Source organism: Macrotis lagotis, chromosome 2, assembly GCF_037893015.1.
Source record: "Macrotis lagotis isolate mMagLag1 chromosome 2, bilby.v1.9.chrom.fasta, whole genome shotgun sequence".
Lineage (NCBI taxonomy): Eukaryota > Metazoa > Chordata > Mammalia > Peramelemorphia > Peramelidae > Macrotis > Macrotis lagotis.
This window is the reverse complement of record NC_133659.1, coordinates 219303158-219330480: the sequence shown is the minus strand read 5'-3', so window position 1 is coordinate 219330480 and position 27323 is coordinate 219303158. Positions and strand designations below refer to the sequence as shown.

The 27323-nt window shown below is 34.9% G+C and overlaps 1 protein-coding gene across 5 annotated transcripts in view; it reads right to left on the bottom strand.

Annotated features, from left to right (window-relative positions):
• Positions 1–344: 344 nt before the first annotated feature.
• The window catches only part of LOC141514203 (uncharacterized), a 75003-nt gene continuing 48024 nt past the window's right edge, over positions 345–27323 (bottom strand). For 4 of the 5 annotated variants that reach the window (XM_074224790.1, XM_074224791.1, XM_074224788.1 and 1 more), the window contains one exon: positions 16193–27266. In XM_074224790.1, the coding sequence (XP_074080891.1) occupies positions 27124–27266 (143 nt within the window). In that variant the 3' untranslated portion in view covers positions 16193–27123. Of the gene's footprint in view, positions 2041–16192; positions 27267–27323 lie in introns of those variants that run through there. The other variant, XM_074224789.1, reaches the window with a different exon arrangement.

Sequence of the window (27323 nt, the reverse complement as noted above, 5' to 3'; positions counted from 1 at the left end):
TTCTTCTTGGCAATATAATGATTTAAGACAATTCCAAAAGATTCATGATGGAAAATGTTATATCCATCCAGAGAAAGAATTGATGGGCTCTGGATGCAGATCAAAAAATATGATTTTTCATCTTCTTCATTTTTTCATGGTTTTTTTTTCTTTTGGTCTGTTTCTTCTTTCACATCATGACTAATAATGGAAATATTAAACATGATTGCATGTATATATAACCTATACCAAATTGTTTTTTGTTTTAGCGAGAGAGGAAGGAAATCAGGAAGGGGAAAATTTGGAAATCAAAACTATGTGAAAATGAATGTTTAATATTATGTTTGCATATAATTGGAAAAATAAAATACTATAAAAATAGTTTTAAAAGTTAGATTTATCTTTCCTCCACTTCTCTGTAATATTAATTTTTAAAATTCAAGTTATATTTTTTCTTTTATTATAAACAATACTTTTAAAGTATTTTACTTTTTTAAAGTTAGTTGTATTGTCAACTCTAATGCCCTCTTCTTGTTATCCCTTTCCTTTGGGGGTTTCATTGGTTCATTTTTCTCTCCTGTTTTTAATCTGGTAAAATAATTTTTTTCTTTCCAGTTATTTAAGTAGATTCCTCCTTTGTCTTCTCCCATTCAATTAGTCCTATTTATTATTTTTTTAAGTTTCATTTCTGCACTCCTTTCAAAAGGAGTTCTCTCCTCTTTATCATGCATCCTCTTTTTCATTCTCCTGATTCAAGATTCTTATAATTATCTGGTCTCTTGTTTCTCTGTATTCTTCATGTAATCAAAGTTTCCCAAGAATCCACAGATTCTCCCCTCTAGGTGGTTACTGATACTGCCTTGTAAAGCTTGTTGCATGGATTTTGCTTTTCTATTGTGCTTCATTCACAGAACATTGACAATTATTCAAGACATTGCCTCATGATAGTGAACCTCAGCCACCTTGACTCTGATTATGCAGTTCACCACTGATCTATCACCTCCCCCAACATTTTCTTCCAAATCTCCTTTATTGGATCAATATTGTTCCACTCCCCTAGGTGTTAATTGCCCCAGAAGTTTGAGATCCCCCTTTCAATACAAGAAGATTTTTCATGCACCAAATGACTCAGTGTAATATTTCCATTTCCCCTCTACTAACCGTGTCTCTTCATCTATAGGAACATTCATCAATAGAATGCTCTCCCATCACCAAAGTAAAACCTCCTTCCAAACCTTTTCAATCTCCCTCCTCATCCACTCCCCTGTAGATTTCTCTTTCTTAGACCAGAGGCCACCTTCTCCTCAGGCTTGCTGCCAATAACCTGGGAGGCAAGGGAAAGGGTGCTGAGTGGGCTCAAATTCAGCAAGTGTCAGTAACTAGACTATAGATTTTTCTTAATCTTATTTTGAGTCTTGGTGTCCTAGAACATGAAGAAAAATTTGCTTTATCTTTGGCACATAATGTCTGTTTTGGAGAAATTTAAAAGGTTGTGGGGAATCTAGTCATGTTAGGATTCTCATGACCCAGAAGCCTTTATTGATCATGAATTTTTCTATTTGTAGAGCTAAAATCATTTTGCTTTATTCCTTTAATTACTTTTTGATATAACCCTTTATGTCTAAATCATACATTCAGCAATATGACATAAGATTTTGATTTATAACTAGTTTTTGCCACAGGATTTTTCAGTTCTCTCAGCAGTTTTTGCCAAATAATATATATATCTAATATAATTATTATTATTATCTATAACAAATATATATTATTTGCTTCTTTTTCCAATAACATGAAAAGATAATTTTTAAACTTCTTTTGGTAAGATTTTGAGTTCTACCTTTTTGTCTCTCCTTCACTTACTTCCCCCTCCCCTTGAAGCAAATAATTTCATATAGGTTATACATATATAATTATGTTAAACATGTTTCCATAAAATTGTGAGTTCTTCATTTTATACACTAACAGCAATATGATGGTGATGATCATCCTTAAGGGACTTGCTCATTCCATCAGTGCATCAATCAGGGACAATTCCGAGCTGTCTGCAATGGAGAATACCATCTGTAACCAAAGAAAGAATTGTGGAGTTTAAACAAAGACCAAAGACTATTACCTTTAATTTTTTTTAAAAAAAAAGCTATCTTATTATGTAATTTTTCTATCTCTTATACTTTATTTTTTTTCTTAAGGATATGATTTCTCTCTCATTACATTCAACTTAGAGCAATGTATACCATAGAAACAAAGTAAAAACTAACAGACTGCCTTCTGTGGGGGTAGGGGAAGGGAAGCAAAATTAGGGGGGACAATTGTAAAATTCAAAATTAATAATTTTTTAAAAGAAAATACATAAAAAAGAACCTCTGTGACATCTTACCTAGAAACTAACATCTATGGGTTTATTAAACACTAGATTACTATGCTCTTTTGTGTCTATATCCTCTGCATCTAATTTGTTCCACTTCTTGATCTCTCTGTTTCTTAACCAGAGTCAATTCATTTTCATGATTATTGCTTTGTAGTATCTCAACTTGGACAACAACTTTTGAGCCGCACTGACCTTAGAGTCAGGAGGATGGGAGTTCAAATCCAGCCTCAGACACTTAACCCTTACTAGTTGTATGACCTTGGGCGAGTTACCTAACCCTGATTGCCTCACATTCAGGGTCTTCTCCTGATTCATATCTGGCCGCTGGTTCTAGAGGAAAAAGTGAGGCTGGTGACTTAGCACAGTACCTCCTCACTCAAATCCAATTCATGTACTTGTCATGACATTACCTCCCTGATGTCATTATCTTCTTCAACAATGAAGGCATCATCACTTTGAAGTGAACCCTCATTAAGAAATTAAAAGTTTGTATATGGAACTCAATTTAAAGTATGGACAAACAAAAACTAACAGACCCTTCTTTTGACCAGTGCCAAATTAGATGCTACCTTTTAACTGCTCAGCTTCCATTTCTCTATACTAATTTTCCTCTTACATGCCAGTGGACTTCTCATTCTAGCAGTGCCTCCACTCCTGCTGTCTCTTCCTCTAATTGTTGAGTTCTCCCCAAGAACCTCAAGTTTTATAAGAACAGACTGAGAAAGGAATTTAGTCAGTTGGTACAATGGAAAAAGGACTGTATCCAGAATCAAAGGACTTAAATTTGAAATTTGATTTTATCACTTGTATGTTAGTATGACCTTGGAGAAGTCACTTTACCTTTCTGGACCTCAGTTTCCTCATCTGTAAAATGAAGGGGTTGGACTAGATGAGGTCCCTTATAGTCTACACTTTTGAGTCTGTGAACTTTAGAGCAGATAGGCGTGTCTCTAGTTATCTAGTCCATGCTCAATTTTCCAGGTATAAAGAAATATAAAGAATGAGGGAATAGATGAAGTTAAGATAGGATAAATGAACAATCCATAATACCACTTGTAAAATAGGTGAGAGTAAGGAAATTCCTTATTCAGAAACTATTTGATTAAAAAAATGGTACAGAGTAGGTACTTCCTTACCCTTTCTTTACCAGTGAATTTCTGGAAGGGGGAATTAGATTTATAAGAAAAAACATATAATCACTGTAACCCAAGTCTCAAAGACAATTGGCATGGGATTCTTTTCTCATTGCTCTGATTGAGAGATGTGGTAGAGTTAGTGAGAACAGGAATGAGAAGAGTTCTGTGCTCCTCCAGTTTTTGGACCTGCTTTCAACTCTGAGAGGAAACATGGAAGATGGCAATGCCACTTCAAGTTGCTGACAGAAAAAACTCTAGGAAGATGCCATTATGAAAGGATCTGGCAATGTCTATCATGTCCTTGCCCTCAGCTAGAGATCTCAAGGAACTTCCTATTGTTTATGTTGAATTACCTCAATACAAATGGTAGAGTTGTAAAATGATGCCAATAATATGCTGAGATGTATTTTTGTATCTTGTCCCCTATTTTCCCCTCTACTTTACTTTGGGACAGGAAAGACCAGAATAACACTGGTGTGACCAAAAATGACATATTGAACTTGGAAATCACACACCTTGCAACAGAAAAGGCCCTGTACATAGTCTGTCATTGGAGGATACCTGCCCCAAGGTGCAAGACCACTCCCCAAGGACCACCCCTTGCCCAACCTACTATAGAAGAGTATTGAACAGGAAGTGCCACTGCTTCTTCCTTCCTTCTTCTCCTTCTTCTTTGACTCTAACTTCAATCCAGCAGGATGGGTTTTTCTCACTCTCTTTCTTAGGCCACATGGAGCACCATGGGCCTCTCCCATGGCATGTAGCCAGACTAAGCCAAGCCTCATGACTGACTGTCCTTCTCTCTCTCTCTCTCTCTCTCTTTCTCTCTCTCTTGCTCTTGCTCTCACTCTCTCTCGCTCTCTCTGATAGCCTTTATCCTGCCTGTCTTTATCTCCTTCTCTCTATCTCTGTCTCTGTCTACCAAGCAACCTCACCTAGTCTTTTGTTATTTACCCCTGTCTTAAAGTCCTTGTTGACCATTCAGGAGGAAAAGTTTTCTAACCTGTTTACTTTGCTATATTTGTAATAAAATCCTGAGCAGTTTTAAAATCTGAAAAGGAGGACTTCCAGGTCAGAGCCAAGATGGCAGCGTAAAATTAACATGCTTTTGAGCTTTTCCCTACCAAAGATAAATGAAGATTCTGTTCTGACATTCAGTCTACAGATCCCACCATGAAAAAGTTTTCAGTAGTAGACATCATGGAGGATCTTCAGTGAAGATCTGTTTCTTAATGGGGTAAAGGGAAATAAAGCTCAGGAACTAAAAGAGCAGGAAAGGCAATGGGAGGCTTTAAGCCACAGTGCAATCCAGGTCCCAACAGCCTGACAACAGCCAAGTTCCCAGCAGCTAGATAGTAGGCTAACAGAGAGGATCCTAACCTCAAACAAAATCTGGGAACACTGGGGCAAAAGACAGGACTGGGTCAGGATATATAGGAGCAGAGCTAAAACAACAATGATGAGCAAAAAAGCTAAAAGAGTGCTCATTATAGAAAACTACAGACAAAGATGATAACAATGCCATGTCTGAAGAAGAATTCAGTGAAAATTTATTCACAGGGGAAGTTTCAAAACAGTCTATGAATTGGACTCAAATACAAAAGCTCTTTGAAGAACTTAAAAAATAATTTAAAAATAAATAAGAGAAGAAGGAGAAAATGGAAAAAAGAAATGAGAGTCATGCAGGAAAATTATGAAAAAATGATCAGAGAATTCAATACCTTTAAAAAAGAAAACACAAAAAGTAATTTAAGAAAATAAAACCTCAAAAATAGAATTGAACAAATAGAAACCAATGAATCTATGAGACTACAAGATTCCATCAAACAAAATAAAAAGGCTGAAAAGCTGGAGAAAATGTAAAGTACCTTTTAGGGTACTTAACTGTAAATGTGAATGAGATGAACTGTCCCATAAAAATGGAAGCAAAAATGACTTGGAAAATAGATCCAGTAGAGACAATCTATAAATCATCAGAATAAGCCTAGATCAAAAAAAAAGAACCTGGAAAACATCATGCAGTAAACCTAGATAAAAAAAAAAAAGAACCTGGAAAACATCATCAGGAAATTATGAGGGAAAACTGTACAAATCTGCCAGAATAAGAAAACAATATAACTATTGAAAGAATATACAGAACCCCTCCAGAAAGAGGCCCCAGGATAAAAATTCCAAGGGCTGTTATAACCAAATTCCAGAACTCTCAAATAAAAGAGAAAATATTGCAAACAGCAAATAGAAAACAATTCAAATACAAAGGAAATACAATCAGACTCACATAGGACCTATCAGCCTCAATATTGAAGGATTGGAAGACCTAGAATGCCATATATTGGAGAGCAAAGAACCTGGGTTTATAACCCACAATATACTACCCTGCAAAATTCAGCATATAATGTCAGGGGGAAAGATTGATGTTCAGCAAGATAGAGGACTTCCAGAATTTCCTGACACAAAGACCAGAACTGAATAGAGAATTCAAAAGTACAAGACTCAAGAGTTGCATAAACAGGTAAATGAAAAGAAGAAGGAAAAAACAAAGCAAAATAAATGTTGGTCAAGAACATCAAATTGTATATAATCCTAAAAGGGAAAATCTAACACTTCTAATTCTTTAGAACTTTACTTCTCTTAGGATAATTAAAGGGTCAAATATAATTGAAGATATCTAAATTGGGTCTTGTCTCTTCATTCAAGAGGTCCAACATGACATCACTATGTTTGACACATCAAGCCCTGATGAAAAGCAGGGGGTGTTAACTTTAATTTTAATTGTCTCATCCTTTGATCCTTTAATTCTGCTATGCTGACAAAAGCTTAGCACTTTGTCTAATGAGGGCATCATAAGTCAGTGTCTCCTGTAACTTACAATCATTTGTAAAGTTCTCAGGTGAGACCTCCAGAGCTTCCCAGGACTTAGAGCCTTTTAAGATTCTTGTAGTTAATTGAATCAGAGTTTGATTTAATCCCTGCTTCACTTAACAAGGAGTTAAATAGCCGGGGTTAGAGAAGTAAAATGTGAGAGAAAATAAGCAGTGCTTCATTTAACAAGGGGTTAATTACCCTGGGTGGGGAGGGGTGGTAAAACATGAGGAAAAATAGGCTTGGGGGAGAGGCACAAATAGTTCAAGAATGATTTGACTTTGGTCAGGAAGATGATTGTGTGTCCTTGGAGGGTACTTGAAAAATTGGTAAGGTAAAAAATGATTATAATTATAATTTCATGTAATTTCAGACAATTATGCTTATCAAGCAAGCAATCTGATAACATTATGAACTTATCAAGAAATCAAATAATCAAACTGTGATTGATGATACCTGATTAATCATACTAGAGCAATAAATAATACCAGGTGAAGAGGCACAAAGATTTATAATTTTAGAGGGCAAAAAGGGAGACTGAATCTCTGAGACAATTCTATTCAATAGATTTGGCTGAGAGAGGGAATAAGATTCATTCCCACTTGGATTTGAAAATTTATCCTAATATACAGGGAAGTGGGGTATGGAGAAAGGGAAAGATAAGAGAAGAAGAGATTGATAAAAGGGAAGGTGAAGGTATAAGTGAAAATAAACTGAAAGTTTTATTTTAAAAGTCAAAAGAGAAAGGGAATAAAATTTTGTTGAGGAAGAATATGAGGAAAGGAAAGAGAAAAATATAAATATAGAAAGATAGCATGGAGGGAAATGCAGAATTAGTAATCTTAACTGTAAATGTGAATGGGATGAACTGTCCCATAAAATGGAAGCAGATAGCAGAATGGATTAAAAACCAGAATCCTACAATATGTTGTTTACAAGAAACACATTTGAAGCAGAGAGATACACACAGGGTAAATGTAAAAGGATGGAGCAAAATATATTATGCCTCAGCTAAAGTAAAAAATTCAGGGATACTGATCCTGATCTCAGATGAAGTAAAAGCAAAAATTGATCTAATTAAAAGTGATAAGGAAGGAAACTACATCTTCTTAAAAGGCACCATTGGTAATGAAGCTATATCATTACTAAACATGTATGCACCTAATGGTATAGCATCCAAATTCCTAGAGGAAAAGCTGAATGAATTACAAGGAGGCATAAACAGCAAAATTTTAATAATAGGGAACCCCAATATCCCTCTCTCAGAACTAGATAAGTCTAAACCAAAATAAACAAAAAGGAAGTTAAGAAGGTGAATGAAATCTTAGAAAACATAGATATGATGGACCCCAAGAGAAAACTTAATGGGAATAGAAAAGAATGTACCTTTTTCTTGGCAGTACAAGGCACCTATACTAAACTTAACCATGTACTAGGGCACAAAAACCTTATAATCAAATGCAGAAAGGCAGACATAATAAATACACACTTCTCAGACCATGATGCAGTAAAAATTACATGTAATAAAGGGTCATGAAAAAATACACCAAAAACTAATTGGAAAATAAATAACTTAATTTTAAATAATGGCAGATCAATCAGCAAATAATAGAAATAATCGATAATTATATCCAAGAAAATGATACTAATGGGACATCATATCAAAATTTATGGGATGCAACCAAGGCAGTTTTGGGGGGGCACTTTATATCTCTAAATGCCTATATGAATAAAATAGAGAAAAAGGAGATCAATGAATTGAATATGCAACTAAAAAAGGTAGGAAAAAGAACAAATTAAAGGTCCCCAATTAAATACCAAATTAGAAATTCTGAAAATCAAAAGAGAGATTAAGAAAACTGAAAACAAGAAAACCATTGATTTCATAAATAAAACTAAGAGTTGATTTTATGAAAAAGCCAATGAAATAAATAAACCTTTGGTTAATCTGATTAAAAAAAAAGAAAAATGATAACAAAATTACCAGTATCAGTGAAAAGGGTGAACTAACCACCAATGAGGAGGAAATTAAAGAGATAATTTGGAGCTACTTTGCAGAAGGGTATGCCAATAAATTGGATAACTTGAGTGAAATGGATGAATATTTACAAAAATACAAACTGCCCAGATTAACAGAAGAGGACATAAATTATTTAAATAACCCCATTTCAGAAAAAGAAATTGAAGAAACCATCACTAAACTCCCTAAAAGTCTCCAGGTCCAGTTAGATTTATAAGTGATTTCTACCAAAAATTTAAGGAACAATCAATTCCTATTCTACATAAACTATTTTTAAAATTAGGAGTAGGACGAGTTCTGCCAAATTCCTTTTATGACACCAACATGGTGCTGATACCTAAACCAGGAAGAACCAAAACAGATAAAGAAAATTATAGACCAAGCTCTCTAAAGAATATTGATGCAGGGGCGACTAGATGGCACACTGGATAGAGCACCGGCCCTGGAGTCAGGAGTACCTGAATTCAAATCCAACCTCAGACACTTAATAATTACCTAGCTGTGTGGCCTTGGTTAAGCCACTTTTTTGCCTTGCAAAAGCCTAAAAAAAAAAAGAATATTGATGCACACATTCAACTGAGATCAATGTATAACATGGAACCAATGTAAACACTAACAGAATGCTTTCTGTGGGGGGGGGGAAGCAACAATGGGGGAAAATTATAAAACTCAAAATAAATAAAATCTTTCTTTAAAAAATATTGATGCAAAAATCAAATAAAATCTAAGCAAGGAGGCTACAAGTTATTACTAGGATAATACAACATGATCAGGTAGGATTTATATCAGCTAGACAGAGATGATTCAATATTAGGAAAACACAACATAATTGAACATATCAATTGAAAAAGCAACAGAAATCATATGATTATCTCAATAAATACTGAAAAAGCCTTTGATAAAATACATCATTCCTATTAAAAACACTAGAAAGTTTAATACTACATGAAATTTTCCTTAATAAATAACATCTATCTAAAACCATAAACAAATATTATGTAATAGGAATAAACTTGGAGCATTTCCAATACAATCAGGAATGAAACAAGGATGCCCATTATCACTATTACTTTCTTTTTTAAATTTTTATTTAAGGCAGGGGCAGCTAGGTGGCATAGTGGATAAAGCACCAGCCCTGGAGTCAGGAGGACCTGGGTTCAAATCCGGTCTCAGACACTTAATAATTACCTAGCTGTGTGGCCTTGGGCAAGCCACTTAACCCCGTTTGCCTTGCAAAAACCTAAAAAAAAAATTTATTTAAGGCAATGGAGTTAAGTGACTTGCCAAATGTCACATAACTAGGTAATTATTAAGTGTCTGAGACCGGATTTGAATTCAGGTCCTCCTGACTCCAGGGCCAGTCCTTTATTCACTGCATCATCTAGCTGCCCCCTACATTACTTTCAGATTGTCCAAGATGAGAGAAAGAGAAAATGATCAATGTTAGAGATGTTGTGGGAGGATTGGGACAATGAAACATTGCTGGTGGAGTTGAGAATGGATTCAACCATTCTGGAGAGCAATATGGAAATATGCCAAAGCAATTCCAATTCTAGGCCTATATTCAGAAGAAATCATAAAAAATGGGAAAAGTCCTACATGTTCCGAAATATTCATAGCAGCTCTTTTTGTAGTGGCAAAGAATTGGAAATTGAGGGAATGCCCATCAATTGGGCAATGGTTAAACAAGTACATGAATACTATGGAATATTATTATTTTATAAGAAACCATAATTGGTTGGACTCTAGAGAAGCATGGAATGATCTGATACTGAGCAAAGGGAGCAGAACCAAGAGAACAGTGTACACATCAACAACAACACTGTGAGATGATCAACCTTGATGGAAGCAATCTCTCTCAGCAGTTCAGAGAGCTAGGACAATAATATTAGACTGGCTATAGTCAATGTTATCCCCTTCTAGAAGAAGGAAAACAAAACAAAATGAAACACACAAGAAAAAAATAACCCTTCTGAATCTGATGAACATGTTATAAAAATTATCTCTTATGTATCTCTTTCCCTTAATCCTAATTCTTCATGACAAAATTACTAATTTGTAAACCTGTTTATCAAAAATATTTATGTACAATGCTAGACAGTGAACTCAGTTCACTGCTGAGGAGAGGGAGGTGGGCAGGTTGGAAAGAAATTTTGTAACTTAAAAATATACATGTGCATATGGATGAAAAAAAAATTTTAAGTAATAAAAATAAAATAAAATCCCAAAGGAAGCACATAAATTCCTTCATTTTTCATTGGCCTCAGATCTTTTATCAGTGGCAACATTTATGGTAAGCCAGCCAGGATCACACTGAATCTCTCTGGATCTGCTTGGAGTTTATGAGGTGAGAAAAACTCTGAACTAAGCTCTCATTTCCAGATCTGGCTAAATTGAACTCTCAGGAAAACTCTCCTCATTTTAGGCCTCTCCTTTGCTCCTGGGAATTTGCAGGAGAGAATGGCTATGAGGTCCATAAGTGAGATCAGCAAAGATTGTGTTTTGTGGTGTGTGTTTGGCTTGGCCAGCTGATTTGCAGGGGATGCCTGGGTCGGGATTATTTGTCTTGGCCCCACCTGTGGGGAGGGTTCTGCTTTAGTTGAGGCCCCCATAGGGTGGCCTGCTGTGTGTTAGGCATTGACCATGGAAGGCAATGCTCTGAGGTTTTGAAGATGACTTGTGAGCATTTAATGAAAATTGTCCTTGGGGTAATCCAGGAGTACACTAGGAGAATTTTTTTCACTGAAAAGTTTGTTTAGCGCTCCCCCGCACCCTATTGGGATGACTGCAGGGAGGGGGGAAGAAGGAAAAAGTTTTTACTTTTTAGGATCTAGAATCTCAATCCTATGCCACAACTGGATTGCAACTCTACACTCCAGATGGGTAAAGATCCCCAAACTTGGTTTAGCCCCATAACTTCCTTAGACTTAGACATATGGTTACTAGATTCCAACCCCCCATTCCCTAAAGGTGTTATTAGTTCAGGTGGAGGAGGCCCACCCTTGGGTGGAGGGGGGAGGGGAACTGATAGATTGACATGCCTAATGGTCAATTGACTAAAAGAAGGAAAAGGAAAGAATGAATTTGTGCTGTGAGATTTAGATTTCATTCTTAATTAAACCTGTGCTAATAACTAAGGTCTCTGTAACAGAGTAACTGAATTTGAACTTTATAAAGTAACTAAGAATGCATTCAAATATATTAAGGAATTTTAATTATTGATTGACTATTTTAAAATCTTAATGTACATATGAGGTTCCTCAAGAAATTCTAATTGATTTTAAAAATAATTTTTGTACTGGTTTTAATTGGTACAATTGAAATATGATAATATAAATATGTGTATTTAAAAATCAATAGGATGTTTTCACACCTCTCCGTTGACTTAGAGAGATGGAAACTGTTTCTATAGTTGAGATTTGGTAAGACTGGCCAGAGCTTTCAGAGAAATCTCACTTTGATAAATGTGTAGCCTTTGTTCAAAAAGAATTATACCTTGTGTCTATGTCTGGTCAGAGTCTAAAACTCCTCTGTGTGTATGTAATTCAGATCTGAAATAGTTCCTGATTGTTACCTGAGTTAAATGTTACTCCTTTTATTAAGTAATCAATAAGATTTGAACCAATCTTCTTACCAGAAAATTTTAATATCATTTGACCTCAATTAGGGATTGCAAGGATTAGCTAGATATCCTCTGAATCAAGTTAATAAATCAAGCTAAATAAGAAAATAGATAAATTTAGTACAATCTGCAGATCAGCTGCACCTGGCTTTTTAGTCACTCGACTTAGAGAAAAAAAAGAGTATGAACCCATCTATTGTTTACATTTGAAAGTGTTTAAGTTACAAGTTTGTGAGGAATGCTTTTGTGAAACTCATCTGTGAACTAATTTTTTTTTGTTAAACTAATATTGATTGACAACTAAATTCAACCTATGTTAATTAATTGAGATTTTAAATATTCTTTTGGGTTTGATTGTAAAGTGCCTGACATGTCAGTTAGTTACTACTTCAAGTCCTGGAAATAAGTGTTAATTTCTTGTAGTCTAAGACTCATTCTGCCCTCAAGAGGCTTTGAAAAGAGGGCTGGAAGGATCAATAGGAAAGATCCCCCCTTGTGGTTAGAAAAGAAAAGTGCTAAATTGAAGAATAATTTAAACTCCTCTTAATTTCAAGTTATTTAGAAGTTCTGTAACAAATTTGGGAATTTTTATGTTACTAAGAAGAAAAATATACAATTGCATCTGAAAAAAACTTGGGAATCTATGATATTGAATAATATATAATTATGTTATCAGGGATATTTACTGATAATCTATAATATTATTTGTTTTGATGTTAAATTAATATTGATAATCATTTCATGACAAAGTAAAATTTATTTAACATCTATTAGTTGAAAATAAGAAAATGTATCTATTTAAATTTTGTTTGATGTAAGAGTCACATTGCCCTAGCATCCATGGCATAAAAAAGAGTCAATTGTTTTTTTTTTAATTACCATATGTATAAGATTGAACCCTTGGGAATTTTCATTTTCTTTTAAAAATAAAAGCATAATTGGGATAGAGGTAAATAAGTAAGATATTGAATAATAAAATCTGCCTTAAGTTAAGAAAAATCTTTTTGTTGTTTGATTTTGTTCTAAGAAAATGAGATGTTAGCCTGAGTATCTTATATTTAATGTAAGTTAGTAATTATTTGTTTAATTTTAAAGAAGTCAAAACTGTAGATTTCTTCCCTCACATAAATTGTGAGGGAAACAGGAAACTGGAAAGTATGTCCTGATTGTGGTATGTTTTCTGTTGATGTAGGGGGAGGGGGGTCTGTAAGTAAGATGTAGAAAAATATTTATCAGTTATGTGATATGCTTTAGTAAGCTTATAATTATTTAATTATCTTTTAAGAACACATAAGCTATTTGAATGCTGTAAGAGTAATGAAGCCTGGAATTAATACCTGATTATTTTATAAGGATAATGGATGGGAAATATCAAAACCAAGGCCACTACTATGATTCCAAATATTACTAAATAATGTATAATATAATAAAATAATGTAAATATTACTCTGTAAAATTTAATAATCCATGTGTAAATTGATTTGAATATCTGGTTGTTCTTACTATTGCTTTATAACATTGGAATTTATAACACATGTAAATTTTAAAGTCATCTAAGATTAACAGTTTATTTTTTGAATATGGCTAATAGTTAAATAGGAGTAATGTAAAGTTGTCTTTATAGAAGTTTCTAGCTATATAAAGGTAAATTGAGACTATTTTGGATATATATATATATAAAGTTTTGTTGCTTGCTTTGAGGTAAAAGCACCTATGTAACATGAGGAAGATAAAATAATAGTGATTATTTGAGATTTCTCCATGACTCTCTAGCTAATTGTTATGTGAGAAGTCTGGAGACGATGGGCAATCTCCTAGCCAAAGGATATGTTCAGTTATTCTAAACAGTTAATAACTAAATGAATTCATTGCAAAAAGTTACTTGTATAAAAAAAATTCAGTTCTAAATGTCAATCAGGATTATTGTAGTTTTACATCTCAAATTCTGCTTATTGTATTTAATTTACAGCAGTCTTTAGCTGTATGGCACTGACTACTTTGAGTTCTCTGACCAGCAGAGAATGGCTCTCAGCTTGCAATGAATGAGACGGGAGGCAGAGATGGTAAAGCACTCCAAATTTTATTAGGGTCACACAGCAGCTTTTATCCTAGTCTACTTCTGTACTCATGGACAACTCATGCTACCAGCTTAAGCATCTATCATATTAAAGATTACACATTGGTTAGATCATTACATATTGGTTAAACAATATGCATACTTATGCCTACTTCATTGCTCTTGCTATAATGATTCTTGATCAATATCAGGAGATACAAAGGAGCTGGGTCATGCTGATCTTATGGAAAAGCAAAGGGATTTGGGTCATGCTGGTCTCCTGAGAAACCGAACCTGTATATTTGCAAAACAACAAGAGGCCAAGAGTGTCTTTAAACCATTACCGTTGTCATTTCACAACTGTGATCCTCAAGGATCCCTAACACTTAGCTACAAGAGCAACAATTAAATTATAATTTTGTCCCTGAATCTCTTCTACCAAATTATAGCCTGGCACACTTTTGATTTCCTTAGTGCTCAAGTCATCTGAAGCTCTGGTTAAAGGTAATTGTCATATTACAATATGTTGATAATTGATCTGTCTGACATCAGGTATGTTAAAATAGAAAGACAATAACATGACAGTGAAGCCATTAACCTATGAGGTTTGACTTTAATACTACAGATGGAATGAGTGGCCTTTGAGAAAATGATGTCAACCTCAAATGAGATAGGATTTTTTTTAAAGGAAGCACTAAACTGGCAGACCTGGAACCTGGCTTATTGGAAAGGATTGTCTGGAAACTCTACCTGTAAAGAACATCTAATACATAAGGGAACATGTCTTCATGTCCCTCTCTGCTCCTTAATAGCAAATTGCCATAATAATGCCAGGTGTACCATAATCAAGTATAAAAGTGAACCACTGGAACTCTTACCTTCTAAATCTTAAATAATGGGCAATCATTTAGTCTTTTTTTAATCATGAGATGTAATTCTTTATCACAATAAATTCCCTTAGGGAAAAGAGCTATCAATATGGCTGCCTTATCAGGATAATGCCTGTTGGTCAATTTTTTTTAAACTCCTTTAAAGAGAGATCCATTCCTCAATTAGAATTTTTGTTCTTTCTAAACATGATTAAGTCAAGATAGAAAATTTTGTTGCAAATTACTTATTGGACACATGCAGTTCAAAATGTTTATTCAATACATTTGTTTATACTATTCTTGAGCTTTTGGTTACAACTCAATGTGACATCCATTAATGAATGTGTATTTAATTAGAACCCATGTTCTTTTATTTATGTATTTATTTTATTTTTTTTTGCAAGGCAATGGGGTTAAGTGACTTGCCCAAAGCCACACAACTAGGTAATTATTAAGTGTCTGAGGCTGGATTTGAACTCAGGCACTCCTGACTCCAGGGCCAGTACTCTATCCACTGTGCCACCTAGCTGCCCCAGAACCTGTGTTCTTATGAAAAGTATTCTGATATTGACAGGATCATAAGGTATAATACTTGTTCTTTATAGTCTTTCTAGTTTTTTTTCTGATTATTGGACCTCTGTTAAATAGCTTTCTCTGTTAAATATCTCTCTCTGGTTTTTTGCTTGTTCAAATTTTTTCCCTTGAGTTTCATTTCTCTAGGTTACCAGCTGTACATCTCCAATACAAGCCTCTTCAGGATGCTAGTCAGCTGTGCCAGTCCTGATAGCCAATACCCTCTGGATCCTGCCTCAATGGAGTTCTCAGCTGCAATGCATCATCTCCAAATGGACCATGAAAGGCCCAAAAGAATCTGGGTCCCAAATAATTTTGAGGGGGGGAAATGATGCCAAGTATATGCTGAGATGTAATCTGACTCCTATTGTTTATATCTTGCCCCTATTTTCCCCTTCACTCATACTTGGGACAGGAAAGAACCTTTACATAGTCTGGCATTGGAGTATACCTGCCCCAAGGTGCATGATCCCTCTCCAAGTGCCTCCCCTTGCCCAAGCTACTACAGAAGATTATTTAACAGGAAATGCTACTGCTTCTTCCTTCTTCTCCTTGTCCTTTGATTCTCACTTCCATCTAGCAGAATGGGTTTTTCTCACTCTCCTTCTTGGGCCTTTTGGAATACCCCCATGCCATGTTGCCAGACTAAGCCAAGTCTCATGGCTCCTCTCCCTTCCCCTCCCCTCCCCTCCCCTCCTCTCCCCTCCTCTCCTTAAATATTTTCATCCTTTATTGTTATTCAGAGTCTATCACTTTTACCTATGTCAGTCCCATTGTTTTCTAGATGTAAGTTTCATTAGATCATTTTTTCTCTTCTTTCCTATAGTCTCTAACATTTTGTTTACTGAAATAATTTTTTTGGTTGAGCCTATTGCTTTGCTTAGAATTGTTAAAAATGGTTCTATACTACTGGCTTTCATCTTCTGACTTGAAAGTCTTAGTGTTAGGGAGCTATTGTAAGTCTTAGAGTTGGTATGGTGGCATATTCAGACATTGATAATGGCAGGAAAATGGAATGGAGAAGATATTGGGGGGGGCAAGGAGATCCACTAAAAAATCAAAGAAAAAGAAGAGGTTATAAAGACTTGAACTAACCTGGGAGCTACACAAACAAACACACACACACACACACACACACACACACACACACACACACAAACAAACAAACAAACTGGACAGAATCTGAACTTTTTACTGGCTTTCTCTGGTTTCAAATGTCTGCTGTCTGATTTTTTGCTGGAGAAAAAGAGCTATTTGTTAAAAGATTTCTGATCATAGCCTGGTATGGTTTTTTATAATTATTGATTTTTATGCTTACAAAGAATTTTACAAACTAATTTAGTCATTCCAGAATCAATTCTCCATCCATTGTAATATACTCTCATTAACTGTTACAAATAGAAACTTCAGAAGAAAAACTATCAATTTTAGGGATAAGTTTCAAATAAACCCAACCAGTCCACACTTTCTCTAAATCAAGTTGGTAGATCTGCTCATTTCATTCTTTATCAGATTAGAAAAGTTCTTAAAAGTCTTCATTTTTATAATATTGATAGTGTAAATGTTCTGGTTCTGCCCATTTTGTTTTGCATTGGCTCATACAGTTTTACTATGTTTTTTCTGATTCCTTATTTTTTACAATACAATAGTGCTCCATCCCATTTATTATATTACAATTTATTCAGTCCAGGAGAATAATTTATATAATAATAACACTGTAAAAACAAATAAATTTGAAAATTGCAAGAGCTATGATCCATATGATGACCATTTATAATTCCCAATAACTGATGATGAAACTTGCTCACCATTACAGAGAACTGATGTATTTAGAATACAAAATTAAATAGATATTTTTGTATATGACCACTGGGGGAATTTGTTTTGCATAAAGCAGAATTTTTTCTTTTGTTACAACTGCATACTTGTTACAATACATTTATTTAGTTTTTTTTTTTTAGATTTTTTCAAGGCAATGGCGTTAAGTGGCTTGCCCAAGGCCACACAGCTAGGGTAATTATTAAGTGTCTGAGGCTGGATTTGAACTCAGGTACTCCTGACTCCAGGGCTGGAGCTCTATCCACTGTATCACCTAGCCACCCCATATATATTTTTCTTTTCTGTTTTGTAGTTGTATAGGGAATGAAAAGGAAAGAAAAGTTTTTTTAATATTAATTTTTTAAAAAAGAGAGGTAAAGAGAACTATAGATGTAGAATGTTGCAAGTACTTTCTTCTGAATTCACTATAATGTGTTTTACTTAACTGTTTAGCTTTTTTAAATAAGAAACATGAAATAGAGATAATATATAAGTGTACATAACAGAAAAGTTATACTTTACATATATAATATATTACCATTAATAAAACTTTAAAAATTAAAGACATCAATAAACATTATTCATTGTTACTGATTTCTCAAAAATATTTATATATATAAGGAAATTGGGCTATTTAAAATTGAGAATAATCTCTAAGTTTTTTATTATTGCCAGTTCATATTCTATTAATTGCTGACTATAGTCTTCTCCCTCTCCCCTACTTAATGAGGCATCTCTTATTTTTCTTATTTTATTTTTTTTAGGTTTTTGCAAGGCAAATGGGGTTAAGTGGCTTGCCCAAAGCCACACAGCTAGGTATTTATTAAATGTCTGAGGCCAAATTTGTACTCAGGGCCGGTGCTCTATCCACTACACCACCTAGCCACCCTGAGGCATCTCTTATTGAAACCAAAAAGAAAATAGAGAAAATAATCAGTTCAGAAAAATCAACTAGTAATTTGATCACATAAAATAGCAAATGCAACATTTCACAAATGTAGTTCTTTATGTCTGCATCACTTTGAAGTGTATTTTGAACATTAAAAAAATAAGATCTTCCCACCCCCACCTTCCTTCCCATAACTGATCTTTTTTGTAATTAGATTCTCCCATCTTGGTTCTGGGTACATCTGGAGTGGCAATAGTCTAGAAATGAATGGGTATAGGCCTGAAAGGCCCCTACCACCCTATTCTAATACATCTCTTGTAGGGTGCTCAAGTACCATTGTGACTGCAGAAATCAAACAATAATTACTTACTAAGGTTCTACTATTTAAGAGAGGAAACACAGTACAGTGGAAAGTTTACCTGTCAGGTCTATGGAAAAGGAATCAGTTTATGACTAAGGAAAAGATGGAGAAGATCACTAAAAACTAGTCCTTGATCTTCTAATTTGCTTATAGTGTTTTTTATGTCTAAATCCTGTATCCATTTGGATTTTATCTTGGAATAGGGTTTGAGGTGTTAGCTAATCTAAGTTTCTTCCATACTAACTTCCAATTTTCCCAACAGTTTTTTATCAAAGAGAGAGTTTTTATCCCAATAGCTTGACTCTTTGGGTTTATCAAACAGCAGATTACTATATTCATTTCTTGCCATTGCACCTAGTCTATTCCACTGATCTACCACTCTATTTCTTAGACAATACCAGACAGTTTTGATGATTGATGATTTATAATATAATTTTAGCTCTGGTAGAACTAAGCCACCTTCTTTTGTACTTTTTTTCATTAAATCCCTGGAAATTCTTGACTTTTTATTGCTCCATACCAATTTACTTACAATTTTTTCTAAGTTATTAAAGTAATTTTTTAGAATTTTGATTGGTAGGGCACTAAATAAGTAGTTTAATTTTGGTATTATGCTCAAAGGGCAACAAAAATGTGCATAACCTTTGATCCAGCAATACCATTACTGGGTCTATACCCTGAAGAGATGATGAAAAAGGGTTAAAATATCACTTGTACAAAATTATTCATGGAAGCCTTGTTTGTTGTGGTAAAGAATTGGAAATCAAATAAATGTCCTCCAATTGGAACACTATTGTTCTATTAGAAACTATTCTCCTATTAGGAGGGATGGGAATTCAGGGAAGCCTGGAAGGATTTGCATGAATGGATGCTGAGCAAGATAAGCAGAACTAGAAGAACATTGTACATCCTAACAGCAACATGGGGGTGATGATCAACCTTAATGGACTTGCTCATTCCATCAGTGCAACAATCAGGAACAATTTGGGGAAATCTGCAATGGGGAATATCATCTGTATCCAGAGAAAGAATTGTGCAATTTGAACAAAGACTAAAGACTGTTACCTTTAATTTTTTTTAAAAAAACTATCTTATTATGTAATTTTGCTATCTCTTATACTTTATTTTTTCCTTAAGGGTATAATTTCTCTCTCATCACATTCAACTTAGATCAATGTATACCATGGAAACATGTAAAGCCTAATAGACTGCCTTCTGTGAGGGAAGTGAGGTCAGGGGGAAAAAATGTAAAATTCAAAATAAATTAATTAAATTAAAAAATATGGGTGCCACAAAAAAATAATTTTAAATAGCTCAGTTAAAATTTTGTCACTCGGGGCAGCTAGGTGGCATAGTGGATACAGTACTGGCCTTGGAGTCAGGAGTACCTGGGTTCAAATCCGACCTCAGACATTTAATAATTACCTAGCTGTGTGGCCTTGGGCAAGCCACTTAACCCCATTGCCTTGAAAAAAGCTAAAAAATAAAATAAGATAAAATTTTGTCACTCCCACTAATTTTATTGATAGCAATGAACTTGACTCCATTCTCCAGGATGTCTGGCTCAATAGCCACTGGAAAGTAGTTATAGGTGATGTTTTTCTTTTATAATTCTTTTGTATATTCTTTTTTTTAGGGTATAGGTATAAGTAAATATATGAAAGAAGAATTTAAGTCTGACAGGTAGATTTTTCCACACTCTCCTAATTTGCTAATGATATTACCTTTATGGATAAATCATGTACCCAATTTGACCTTATTTTGGTATATGGTGTAACATGTTTGTCTATGCCTAGTAGTTTTCCCAGAAATTTTCATCAGATAGAGTGCTTGTCCCTAAAACTTGGATCTCTGAGTTTATCAAACATTATATTAGTGTGGTCTTTTACTACCATGTAAAGGATTTCTAATCTATCCCACTGGTTTACTAATAGGTTGTTTGGTGATGATTGCTTTGTAATTTTTTTTAATGTGGCACTTCTATGTCATCTTTCTTCATATATTTTTCATTAATTCCTTTGATATTCTTGATCCTTTGTTCTTCTAGATGAATTTTGTTATTTTTTCTAACTCTATAAAATAATTCTTTGGTAGTTTTGTTGGTATGGCCCTGAATAAGAAAGTTAATTCAGTTTAAAAAAAAACTACATTTCATTCTGCACTCAGAATTTATCAGTTCTCTCTTTGGAGGCGGACAGCTTTTTTCATCATTCATCTGGAATTGTCTTGAATCATTGTATTGATTAGAGGAGCTAAGATATTCCTGGTTGACAATCATTATAATATTGCTGCTATTGTGTATAATATTCCCCTGCTTCTGCTGACTTAATTTTGCATCAGTTCATATAAGACTTCAAAGGTCTTAATGAAATAATTCTTTTCATCATTTCTTATAGCACAGTAGTATTCCATGACAGTGATATACTAGAATTTCTTCAGTCATTCTTCAATTGATATAATTATCACAATTTCCAATCTAAACCACAATTATTTAAGTTATTCACCCTTTTCATTTTTGATACTAATTTTGTTTTCTTCTTTTTTAAAAAAAATCAAATTAACCAATGGTGTATCTATTTTATTGGTTTCTCTGACTTTTAGCCTGTTTTTAGTTTTATTTATTTTTTCTGTATTTAGTTTTAGTTTTTACTTTCAATTTAACAATTTCTTCTTTGATTTTTAGGATTTATATTTTGATGGTTAATTAGAGATTTTTCATTTGCTCTTTTTCAAAAAAATTATAGTTGCATGATCAGTTCATTACCTTTTTTTTAAATTAAGGTAAGCAGGGGCAGCTAGGTGGTGTAGTGGATAAAGCACTGGCCCTGGAGTCAGGAGTACCTGGGTTCAAATTCAATTACTTAACTGTTTAGCTTTTTTAAATAAGAAACATGAAATAGAGATAATATATAAGTGTACATAACAGAAAAATTATACTTTACATATATAATATATTACCATTAATAAAACTTTAAAAATTAAAGACATCAATAAACATTATTCATTGTTACTGATTTCTCAAAAATATTTTTATATATATAAGGAAATTGGGCTATTTAAAATTGAGAATAATCTCTAAGTTTTTTATTATTGCCAGTTCATATTCTATTAATTGCTGACTATAGTCTTCTCCCTCTCCCCTGTTATCCTTTGTGCTCCAAAAGGACCAAAATGAAATCAATTCTCATCTCCTCCCTTCTTCCCTTTTATTGCAATAGGTCCTTTGTACCTCTTTATGTAATATGATTTACCCCATTCAATCTCCTCCATTCTCCCATCTCTTTATCATCCCCCCTTTTTAAAGAGATATTGCTTTTAAATCATTATATCAGAGTCACAGGTAAGTCATGAGTGTCCATTACTTCTGGCTAAGTATAATCTCTCTAATAGAGTTACAGTTCTCAAGAGTCATGAAAATCTTGCTCCCAGGTGGGGATATAGCCAGTTTCATCTTATTGGATAGAAATTTTCTTTCTTTATTCCTTTTTTGCCTTTTCATGTGTCTCTTGAGTCTCCAAATTTTCTATTTATCTCAGGTTTTTTCATCAGGAAAAGTTGGAAGTCTCCTATTTCATTAAATGCCCATCTTTTCCCCCTGGAAGAGAAGGCTCAGTTTTGCCAAATGGTAGATTCTTGACTGCATTCCAAACTCACTTGCTCTTTGGAACATCACAATCCCAGCTCCTTCAATCCCTTAATGTTGATGCACTCAGGTCCTGTGTAAACCTTACTGTGGCTCTTTGGTATCTAAATTGTTTCTTTCTGGCTGCTTGAAGGATTTTCTCTTTTGTCCAATAGTTCTGGAATTTGACCATACTATTCCTTGGTGTTTTCATTTTAGAATCCCTTTCCAGAGGAAATTGATGCATTCTTTCAGTAATTATTTTGCCCTCTGGTTCCATGATATCAGGACAGTTTTCCATCACTAAATCCTGTAATATTGAGTCCAAACTTTTTTTTATTCTTCAATGTTTTCAAGAAGCCTAAGGATTCTTAAGTTGCCTGTCCTCATTCTATCCTCAAGATCAGTGGTTTTGTTGATGAGGTATTTACATTTTCTTCTATTTTTTCAATTTTTTGGTTTTGTTTAACAGATTCTTGTTGTCTCCTGAAGTCATTAGTTTCCACAGACTCCATTCTTTTTTTTAGAGAAGAATTTTCTTCATTTACCTTTTTCAACTACTTTTCCAATTGGTCATTTCTATTTTTGAAGGAGTTTTCCATTTGCCCAATTGTAGCTTTGAGAGAATTATTTTCTTTTTGCATTAGTCCAATTGTATTTTCCAAGAATTTGTTTTCATGTGTGAGATGTTAATTTTCTCTTACTAGGTGGTAATTTTCTCTTGAGTTTCTTTTCCCAATTTTTTCACTTGATTTTTAAACTCCTTTCTGATCTCTTCTAGGAAGTCTTTCTGGACTAGAGTCCAATTCATATTCTCCTTAGAAGTTCTAGCTCTTGCATTTGGAACTACGCCCAAAGGGCAACAAAAATGTGTATACCCTTTGACCCAGCAATACCACTACTGGGTCTATACCCTGAAGAGATAATGGAAAAGGGTAAAAACATCACTTGTACAAAAATAAGTATAGCAGCCCTGTTTGTGGTGGCAAAGAATTGGAAATCAAGTAAATGTCCTTCAATTAGGGAATGGCTTAGCAAACTGTGGTATATGTATGTCATGGAACACTATTGTTCTATTAGACCAGGAGGGATGGGATTTCAGGGAAGCCTGGAGGGATTTGCATGAACTGATGCTGAGTGAGATGAGCAGAACCAGAAAAACACTGTACACCCTAACAGCAACATGGGGGTGATGTTCAGCCCTGAAGGACTCGCTCATTCCATCAGTGCAACAATCAGGAACAATTTGGGGCTGTCTGCAAAGGAGAGTGCCATCTGTATCCAGATAAAGAGCCATGGAGTTTGAACAAAGTCCAAGGACTATTCCCTTTAATTTAGGGAAAAACAGATATCTTATTGTCTGTTCTTGTTACTTCCTAGACTTCTTGTCTCTTCCTTAAGGATATGATTTCTCTCTCATCACATTCACTTTGGATCAATGTATAGCATGGAAAAAAAGTAAAAGACTGACAAATTACTTTCCATGGTGGGGGGGAGAATAAGATTGGGAGGAAAATTGTAAAACTCAAATAATATCTTTAATAAAAAAAATTTTTAAAAAGTTCTAGCTCCCTCTGGGTTAGGATTTCAATGGGCCCCCTTCTCTGACTTTTCTTCATTTTTCTAGGATCTTGTGTTGGCGGAGGAGCTGGTTCATAGACCTTTGGTGTTGAATATCCTAGGGGCTTTGCTTACTCCAAGTGGGATGGCCACTAGGGGATGCTAGAGGCTTTCTCTGGCATGTCTGTGATCTTGATTTGAGGCCCTCTCCCTAGGCCTGGAGGGAGTGGGGGCTGCAGCTTCATACTGTTATTCTTGAACATTGTGGGCTAGGCTCTGGAGTGAGGTAGTTAATCTCCCTATTCAGCTGAGGGAGCTCTACTGCCCACACCAGAGGGGGGGCTGTTACTGTGTTTGTTCTGGGAAAAGGGCTCTGCTAAAAGTATGGAGCTCAGGGCCCCAGTCAAGTGGGTCGATGTTCAGCCATACCCTGCAGCTCTCTGTGCTGAACTCACCCTCCAGTCCCGCTAGGACTCTCCAGACCACTGATCTCAAACTCAAAGCCTCTGTGGCTTAGGTTGGCCCTCTGACTTCACCCTGCTGCTGCCCCTGGGCTGTCTCTATGCTCTCCGCTCCCAGTTACCAGAGACAGTCCCTGAGACAGACCTTCTTCTGTCTTCTTCTCCTAGGTGTTCTTCTCCTAGCTTCTATTTCTGCATTTTGTGAATCGAATTTCTGTTAAGAGGTTTCTTTCATGTTATTTCTGATGGAAAACCAGGAGATCTTAGCACAGTGTCTGGCTTCTCTCCACCATCTTGGCCAGAAATCTACTCCTGCCTTTTTTAACTTCAACTGAAGCACAGATTCAGTTCTAGCCCATTTAACTGGGTGTTTCCTTTTGTTTCAAGTGTGTTTCTTATAAACAATATATTGTTTGCATTTCATATAAACAACATATTCTGGCTTCTAATGCATTCTGCTCTCCACTTCTGTTTTATGTGAGTTCACATTCCCAGTCATGATTATTCTGTTTATCCCTACATCCTATTTTGTTCTTTGTATCTTCCTCCTTCCCTCCCCCTTCTCCTCCTCCTCCTTCTGTTCCTCCTTCTCCTTCTCCTTCTCCTTCTCCTTCTCCTTCTCCTTCTCCTTCTCCTTCTCCTTCTCCTTCTCCTTCTCCTTCTCCTCCTTCTCCTTCTCCTTCTCCTTCTCCTTCTCCTTCTCCTTCTCCTTCTCCTTCTCCTTCTCCTTCTCCTTCTCCTTCTCCTTCTCCTTCTCCTTCTCCTTCTCCTCCTTCTCCTTCTCCTTCTCCTTCTCCTTCTCCTTCTCCTTCTCCTTCTCCTTCTCCTTCTCCTTCTCCTTCTCCTTCTCCTTCTCCTTCTCATTCTCCTTCTCCTTCTCCTTCTCCTTCTCCTTCCCCTTCTCCTTCCCCTGCTTCTGCTTCTCTGTCTCTTGGTCTCTGTCTTGCTCTCTCTCTCTCTCTCTCTCTCTCTCTCTCTCTCTCTCTCTCTCTCGCTGTGCCCCCCCTCAAAAGTCTGTTTTGTTTCTGACCACTGCCTCCCTTAATCCACCCTTCCTATTCCCACCACCCTCTCTTTATTTTATCCCCTTCTCCTCTTACATCCCCCTTCTACTGGTTGTTATCCTTTGTGCTCCAAAAGGACCAAAATGAAATCACTGTGTCCAGACCAAGTATATTATGACCAACTGTGGCTGATTAGACCAATACAAACTCAGAAGGCTCTACCACAGGTCAAGAATGAGATAAATTTCTATACCCAATTGAAATTATATGTAAACTAGTTTTGATGAGAGTGGGGCTCAAGCATTTCCCACTTCCCCCCATTTTCCCCTACTATAAATGCTCATTTCACATAACACTATTGTGAGATAATTTTCCTCCTTTTTCCTCTCCCTTCTCTCTTTTCCTAGTGCATTCCTTCTCAACCCTACTATTTTTTTGAGATTATCACAATACACTTGACCTTGATCTTTGACTTGATTTTTGTCTTTCATCTATGTAGACTTTTAGTTGTCCTAATAATGATAAAGTTTTTAGGATTATATTTGTCACCTTCTCATTTAGTAATGCAAAAAGTTTGACCTTAATAAGTCCTTCATGATATCTCTTTGTTATTTCAATTCATTATTTATTTTTAACATTCTTTTCTTTTTCAATTTTTGAGTTTCAAATTCTCTCCCTCCCTCCTACTCCTTCCCCTCGCCCACTGAGAAGGTAAGGAATATAATAACAATTATACATGTGAAATCAAGAAAAATGTTTCCATGTTAACCATATTTTTTTAAAGCAAAAACAATAATAAAGTGAGAAAATCATACTTCAATTTGTATTGTGAACTTATCAATTCTCTCTCTAGAGGTTGATAATTTTTTTTCTCTTGAGTTCTTTGGAATTGTCTTGGATCAAAGAGTAGCTAAGTTTCACAGTTAATCATCAATCAATATTGTTGTTATTGTGTACAATGATCTTCCAGTACTACTTACTTCACTGTACATCAGTTTATATAGATCTTGTCATGTTTTTTCTGAAACTACCCCTCTATCATCTTTTTATTTCTTAATAGTATTTTGTTTTTCCAATCACTATAAAGAGAATTTTCAACATTTTTTTTGCAAGGCATTGGGATTAAGTGGCTTGCCCAAGGCCACACAGCTAGGTAATTATTAAGTGTCTGAGGCCAGATTTGAACTCAGATACTCCTGACTTCAGGGCCAGTGCTCTATCCACTGTGCCATCTAGCTGCTCCTCAACATTTGTTTTTGTAAAATTTTGAATTCCAAATTTTTCTCCCTCTCTTTTTCCCCCTCCCTCTTCACCAAGGCAGAAAGCAATCTGGAATAGGTTATAAATATACAATCATTTTAATCATATTTCTACAGTACTCATATTGCAAAAGAAAAACCAGAACTAAAGAAAAAACCATGAGAAAGAAAAAAAAAGAAACAAATTTTGAAAAGTGAAAATAGAATGTTTTGATCTGCATTCAGACTCCATAATTCTTTCTCTAGATGTGGATGGCATTTTCCATCACAAGTCATTTAGATTTATCTTTGATCACTATATTGATGAGGAGAATTAAGTCTGTCATAGTTGTTCACCACACAATACTGCTATTACTGTGTACGATGTTCTCCTAGTTCTGCTCACTTCACTCATCATCAATTCATGTAAATCATTTTGGGTTTTTATGAAATCTGCCTGCTAATCATTTCTTCTAGAATGTATTTCATTGCATTCATATCTCAAAAATTCCTTTCAGAAGCATATTGCACAACATAGTTGAGCATTTCTCAATTGAATAATTTCTCAGTCAGCCAAAAGGCCACAGCTTTACTAGCTTTCATATAATTTTGGGAAGTACAAGAGAACAAACAGTATGATTTGTTACAAAGTCCTATTTATCATAAATGACAGAAAATAATATGATTAGATTAAATGTCTTAATGGAAAATATACATTTATTTGTCTATACCTTCTCATATAAATTACCCCAATCAGAGCCAAAATCACAGCAGCAAATATGATAATAATAATCCACTGTAAATTGTTTTCTTTTCCCATTGAAGCCCCTGCAATAAAAGAAAAAGAAAAATGACAAGTGAGTCTTGAACTGGAAATCCAGAGAC